At 42.9% G+C, this 7542-nt stretch overlaps 1 protein-coding gene across 1 annotated transcript; it reads right to left on the reverse strand.

Annotated features, from left to right (window-relative positions):
- Nucleotides 1–470: 470 nt before the first annotated feature.
- Nucleotides 471–6546, reverse strand: LOC306932715 (heat shock cognate 70 kDa protein-like). The gene is made up of 9 exons (XM_079514620.1): nucleotides 6402–6546; nucleotides 5201–5415; nucleotides 4100–4305; nucleotides 3657–3809; nucleotides 2947–3502; nucleotides 2625–2827; nucleotides 1461–1659; nucleotides 1132–1364; nucleotides 471–1008 (listed from the first exon to the last, which is right to left on the reverse strand). Exons 2-9 carry the CDS (start codon nucleotides 5403–5405, stop codon nucleotides 811–813), a joined length of 1953 nt encoding a protein of 650 aa, XP_079370746.1. The 5' UTR covers nucleotides 5406–5415; nucleotides 6402–6546; the 3' UTR covers nucleotides 471–810.
- Between the last annotated feature and the right edge of the window lie 996 nt (nucleotides 6547–7542).

Genomic DNA, 7542 nt, shown 5'->3' on the forward strand with positions numbered 1-7542 from the left:
CATTGTGATGCTTTGTACTAGTCATACTCATTAGATGTTTGTCACTGTGTGAGATTAATATTAATAAAACCAAACGTGTTGTAAACACCAACATAATTATGCATGCTTTTATTTTACACCTTGACCATCTTCCAGTATTGAAACCAGCTCAGTGGCCTTGTGGAGGTCGGTGTTAAATGCCCTGCCAGTCATACCCATAGACCGTAAAGGGGGTCATACCAAAGAGCATAAATACTAAACAGGACACCGGAGCAATGGGCCCCTGACATCACCACAATGACTCCTCCAAACATGCTCATAATGCTAACTCTTTAGAGATCACTTAATTTGTGAATGCAGTATTTTGGTGTGTTGAATATTTGGATCTCCCTTTATTTCTTAAAGAAATAAACATGTGCCTACATATGAATCAAACGCACACTGACCTGGCAAACACACACAAGAAAAGATGAAAGTTTCAATACATCAACTCAATCTTTTAAATAATATTTAATGTGAATTCTTTGCGATAGCAAAACATGCCATGGTAACCAAAACTTTTAATTAGCACAATCGAACAAAGTACAAAAAGTGCCTATCGATTGAATTCCAAATAAGTTGTTGCTCTCCATTAAACAGCATACAGTACAAACAAAACAAAAAGAGCCACAAAAACAATATTAATGGAAATCCTGCAGATTTAATTTAAGCCTCCCTGACAGTAGAATAGTAATTGCTTGGTACAATCAACTTGTTTTGTGAAAACTCTCAAAACAAATAAAAAAACAAAACACAAGTGTATGGGGTATGGAAACAACTGTGAGAATGCATTTAGTCGACCTCCTCAATGGTAGGGCCAGAGGATCCTCCTCCTCCTGGGGCAGCACCAGCCCCTGGAAAGCCACCTGGCATTCCACCTGGCATTCCCCCTGGCATTCCACCAGCACTCTGGTACAGGTTAGTAATGATGGGATTGCACACCTTCTCCAACTCCTTCTGCTGATGCTCAAACTCATCTTTTTCTGCAGACTAAGAACAGGGGGGGATGCATTTAAACCTTAATTTTATACCAGATGACCTAGAACTGTCAATACATTTGACACAAATTAAGAATTGAGCTCAAATATAGCCATTGATCTAGATAATTCATACCTGATTGTGATCCAACCAACTGATGACCTCAGTACACTTGTCGAGGATCTTCTTTTTATCCTCATCACTGATCTTGCCCTGCAACTTCTCATCCTCCACAGTAGACTTTAAGTTGAAGGCATAAGCCTCCAGGCCATTCTTTGCAGAAACCTTGTCTCTCTGCACGTCATCCTCAGCTTTGTACTTATCAGCTTCCTGGACCATGCGTTCAATGTCCTCCTTGCTTAAGCGACCTGGAGAGGAGCAACACAAAGGAGCGGATTTGTTAGAATGTTGATAAGAATGGCATGGTAGAATGCATTTAGAATGCATGCAGTTCTTAGGTGTACCTTTGTCGTTGGTGATAGTGATCTTATTCTCCTTGCCAGTGCTCTTATCAGCAGCAGAGACATTCATGATGCCATTGGCGTCAATGTCAAATGTCACCTCGATCTGCGGAACACCTCGTGGGGCTGGGGGGATTCCGACCAGCTCAAACTTCCCCAAAAGGTTGTTGTCTTTGGTCATCGCCCTTTCACCCTCATATACCTGAGGACAAAATTGGAAATTCAGTCAACAATCAAATTGTTTTAGGCATATCGGGCCAATGTTTCGTTTTCATTCGATGTTTATTCACATACCTAAATCACAATGTACTGAAGACAATTTAATGCACTAAATTTTCAGGGCGCAATGTGACCTTCAAAGCAGGTCCAATATTGCACTGATTAGAGCAATGGTCACCAAATGATGGCCATTTGGTGTGTCAACGGGTGCAGTACTTAGTTCAGACTAGTCATTGGTCCGACAAACGGCAACCTACCGCAAACCCTAACCTAACCAGAACCGCAAGCACGGGAGCAGCGCATGTTCGAGCAGTTCCCGCATGTCGGACTAATGCTCCATCGGAATTACATGCGGATCCCGTGTTAAACACTGCTGTAGTGCCCCATACGAGTGCATTTTAGGTTTTTTTGCGACTATTCTCATGCCAGACCCCTGAACAGTGTTTTTTCCACGTTGGTGTGGATTGGAACATCCACACCAGGTTTAGGTTATGTCAGGTTTGGTGCAGTTTGAAGTAATGGCACACCTGTGGCACACAAAGTTCACCTAACTTTGCTACTACAGGGAAAACATGCACACACAGTATGATTCCCTTTGTTTTCTCTTTTTTGCACTTTATTCTATCTCTTTGTTTGCTGTGTGATGTCATCTATGCTGCTGCATTGTCTGAAGGAAGCCAAACAAAAATAGGTTTTACCCAATATGTACCTGTACACAATATCTAACAATAAAGTACAACCTTGAACGCAGGTGCCCCTGCATGGCCCTTGGGAGACACACTTGGCCCCTGGTGTTAACAACAATTACAGCAGACCATGGAACAGTTGTGCAAAGATGTACAAAACGGTGCACCTCACAAGTCCGAAAGTTACACTTGTGATGACGACCCACCGCCCACCAATTAGGTACATTTTAATATATACTGTGTGAACACCTCCATTCAATACCTGGATGAGCACACCAGGCTGGTTGTCTGAATAGGTGGTGAAGGTCTGAGTCTGCTTGGTAGGGATGGTGGTGTTCCTCTTGATGAGTGCCGTCATGACTCCTCCAGCAGTCTCGATGCCCAATGACAGAGGGGTGACATCTAGCAGCAATAGGTCCTGCACATTCTCTGACTTGTCTCCAGACAAAATGGCGGCCTGTACAGCTGCAAAACATTTTATAATTGAAATCCTCCGCTATATAGAGATATTAAGATTGTTTCTTAGTACAGGTAAATTATACACAATATAAAATAAATAAAGTAAATGTCAGTCTGAGCCATACCTGCACCATAGGCAACTGCTTCATCAGGGTTAATGCTCTTATTAAGTTCCTTCCCATTGAAGAAGTCCTGCAGCAGCTTCTGGATCTTGGGGATACGAATGGAGCCTCCCACCAGAACAATCTCATGGATCTGGGCCTTGTCCATCTTTGCATCACGGAGAGACTTCTCCACAGGGTCCAAGGTGCCACGGAACAGGTCGGCATTAAGCTCTTCAAAACGGGCCCTGGTGATGGAGGTGTAGAAGTCGACGCCCTCGTACAGAGAGTCGATCTCAATACTGGCCTGAGTACTGGAGGATAAGGTACGCTTGGCCCTCTCACAGGCTGTTCGCAGACGACGCACAGCCCTCTTGTTGTCACTGATGTCTTTCTTGTACTTGCGCTTGAACTCCGCGATGAAGTGATTAACCATGCGGTTGTCAAAGTCTTCTCCTCCCAAGTGTGTGTCCCCTGCTGTGGCCTTGACCTCAAAGATTCCATCCTCGATGGTCAGGATGGAGACATCGAATGTTCCGCCACCAAGGTCAAAGATAAGAACATTTTTTTCAACTCCCACCTGCAAGGGAAACATTAAAAAAAAAATCATACAAAGTGAAATGTATTGGACCATAAAGTGCTTCATAAGTTGGACAGGTTGATGGGTCTTGAACATGCTACTACAAAAAGCACATGTATCATGAAACATTTTGCAGAATATTGCAGTACTGAACCTTTTTGTCCAGCCCATAAGCAATAGCAGCCGCTGTTGGCTCGTTGATGATGCGGAGGACATTGAGTCCAGAAATGGTCCCTGCATCTTTAGTAGCCTGACGCTGAGAGTCATTGAAGTAGGCAGGCACTGTTACCACAGCGTTGGACACCGTCTGTGGAGGAACAGAAATATAAAATTAATGTTGAATATGAACAATGATGGTTCGCAACATAATATGAAGTCACATTTTGCCTTTATTTACCCAGTTTGAAACATAACATGTGAGCTTTTTAGATCTCAGTGTTGTCAAAAATATAAGTTAAGTTATATTACGGATGGTAAATAGCACATATTTGCTTTTAAACATGATTACCTGATGAATACAATTGTATTTTGATTAGTTTCCAATCATTTCCTTGTTTCACCCTTACAGTGGTTTTGTGCATATTTTTATTTAATTACCTTGCCAAGGTACGCTTCAGCGATTTCCTTCATTTTGACCAGCACCATGGAAGAGATCTCCTCTGGGTAGAAAGCCTTGGTCTCTCCCTTGAACTCCACCTGCACTTTGGGGCGTGTGGAATCATCGACTACTGTAAATGGCCAGTGTTTCATGTCTGACTGGACAACACCGTCATCAAACCGCCGTCCAATTAGACGCTTTGCATCTGAGGAGTAAAAAAGAAAAGGAAAACTTTAGTTGTATTTTTAACAATTTCCACACTTCACTATCCATACATCTTCAACCATACATATAAAGGCTAGAAGGCTCAAGGCGGAGTCACTGACGTAGTTCACCCAGCGGCCATCTTGCTGAGGGGCTACAGTACAGTATGTTCTATGGCAGCTCAAACAAAATTAGTCATAACTCACTCAAATCTTGACGGATTTACAAACGGGTTGGTTTAATACAAACGTTATCAACGTGGCTATGATTCAGGACACGTATCTGCTTAATTCTATTTTTTATAAAAATGTCATATCAAAGCATATTGTAGTATGCGGATGTCTGACGTTTATAACAAACCAAACCGTTTGAAAATTAAGCAAGTTATGGTTATTTAAAAAGTATATGCCCATAGACACAATGTTATGCTGCCACGTAGCAACGTCGCTCTCATTGGCCAGCAGCGCGGGTGAGCCATCTAGCTTGCTTTATATATATATATATATATATATATATATCTCTTCAAGCGCTTATCCGTAGTTAGCGTCTCCTCCCAGAGGGACGTGCCTCGAGGACCTCCCTAGGGAGACACTTGAGGCACACTGCCCGAACCACCTAAGCTGGCTCCTTTCCAAGCAAAGCAGCGACTCGACTCTGATTATCTCTCGCGTGACTGAACCTCTCACCCCATCTCTATTCTCTAAGGGCGATGCTAGCCACCCGTCGAAGAAAACTCATTTTGGCCGCTTGTATTCGCGACCTCATTCTTTCGGTCATGACCAATGACCATAGGTGAGAGTAGGAACGAAGATTGCTCGGCAGACAGAAAGCTTTGCCTTCTGGCTCAGCTCTTCACTAATGCCCTTCACTCTGCACTTCACTAATGGAATACTTACCAAATACTGTATTGGTGGGATTCATGGCCACTTGATTTTTGGCTGCATCCCCAATCAGCCTCTCTGTGTCTGTGAATGCAACATAGCTGGGTGTGGTCCTGTTGCCCTGGTCATTGGCGATGATCTCCACCTTGCCATGCTGAAACACCCCTACACAGGAGTAGGTGGTGCCCAGGTCAATGCCAACTGCTGGTCCCTTTGACATGGTTCCTATACTGTTGGGGGGAAAAGGTCGTTTTTAGGATTGCCAAGTTGTGTCCACTTTACAAAAGTCAATTGTACAAATTCATGATTTAAATTGGAATATAGTCTAGAATTTCTTACACAAGAGATGCATATGATTCTACAATTACTTTGTGGGCCTCAAATTGTAAATAGATTTAAAATTGTCCGATGAGCACCTGTTTCCAACACTTTATTCTGACAAGCTTCACAACTGTCACATTATTATGGCAACGGCAGTTTAGCGTTACCACAACAGTACATCGGTTTAGTGTTACTGCAACAGTAGGCTACAGCGGTTTAGTGTTACTAGCTACAGTTAGCCCCGAGGTGACAAAGGCAGCCACCCACATACTGTAGTACTCATTACTCAACCATCCATGAGGGATGTAAGGATTCTACAGTAGAACATTAAGACATTGTATTTTCATTCCAAGCTGGTTACAATTTAGGATAATTGAATACGATGCTGTTCATTATATCAACGGATTATTACAATGCTACATTAGCAGATGATGAGCTACAGGGGACGGGGAGGAAGTCCTTATTTGGTTTGGTTGAGAAAATGCTGGAACATTCTGCTCAGCCAGTGCTCAACGCATCATCGAGACACGAGAGTGGCAACCCTAACCCTACATTTAAGACGTTTTAACATGACAACCCTCCGACCTCGACGATTTTACTCAGTAAAACAATCTACTAAAAACAGACCAGTTTGGAATTTCACCCTCCGAGGTTCCAACGGAGCCTGGCCTAAATTAAAATGCTGGCCTAAATTCAAATGTATAATTTAGGCATTCATCAGATTTGCATTAGGCTCTTCATTGCTAAAACAGGCCTAATCCATCCGCAGTATTTACAGGCAACGTGAGTAATGGAAAACGAACTAGGCTAAATTTACAATACATCATGTTAGGCAACTAGTTCATATTGATCTAGGAGACAAGATAACGTAAAAACAAGTAGCTTACGGTTATACCTGATCGACGTGTGGATTCTGGAAGTGTTCTTTATGGTGATAAAGATCTGTCAAACCGGCGGTTTTGACGCAGGCAGCTTGAGCTCAGCTTCCTGTGAAAAACTGAAAATCCCTCTCCGGTTCCGAATAGATATCTATTATCTGGGCGGATGGCTCCGCCTCCTCTCACGAAACTGCTCTGGAATGTTCTGGATTAAGGCAGGGTTGCCAGATTGTGCGAGGCTGCAGCTGGGTGCCCCTCAGATTGTGTGAGAGAAATAAGCAACTATGTATATGAAAACTATAGTCTCTCGAGACAGAACATTCAAAGGAAAAGAGGGCGCTGTTTCTCTTGTTTTTGCCGATATGTTCTCAGATTGATGAAAACAAGCCCAAAAGAATCGAGCCCTTCGCACTTTACCTTAGCATACACTACGCAGAGTGTAGACGTAGCCTGCTACATCTTATAACTCTATGGCCCTTTTGACATGAAGTGCCATGTTTTTATTTTCTTGATAGTCAGTGTGCCATGTCAACATTATGTTGAATTATGACACCACATCAAAAATAAAAACAGTTCCAACAGATTGATCCAGACTCCCTCCCAGTCACACTCACAGTTCAGTTTGAATGCATGTACAATTATGTACAGGAATCGGATACATGTGCATGCATTTGAGAGAGGTTAATTTAATGTTATTTTAAAAAGAAAAATCCTCTCTCTCACTGTCTCACACTTATGCCAGTGTGCCAGTGCACCCTTCACTGTGCCACCTGTGCCTAAGGTCACATTCCCACCTAATACTTCGGTAGACTCGATGCGAATGGGAGGAGAATTGGGACTTCTTGCATATTTAATTTACTGCGGTTTGCCTTCACACTGTCATCCGAAGCTATGGAAACGCAGCAGGGGGACCTTTATCAATGTGTTCCATTCATAAACTATAGCCTACACACTACACAGTGAAATATATGGTGATCAAAATTGATTAAAATTATACTCATAACGTGCATGTGTCGTGCCGTCTGGGACTGGACCCACCCCTCTCTCTCTCTCTCTCTCTCTATACGCACGCAGCCACGCACTGTTCTTTTGGGCATGGAAGGAACGGCGCTGAGCGCACTGATATAACAGACAGCAGCGCAAAATGTTTACAAGTTT

Source organism: Electrona antarctica, assembly GCF_951216825.1.
Source record: "Electrona antarctica genome assembly, chromosome: 11".
Taxonomy (NCBI): domain Eukaryota; kingdom Metazoa; phylum Chordata; class Actinopteri; order Myctophiformes; family Myctophidae; genus Electrona; species Electrona antarctica.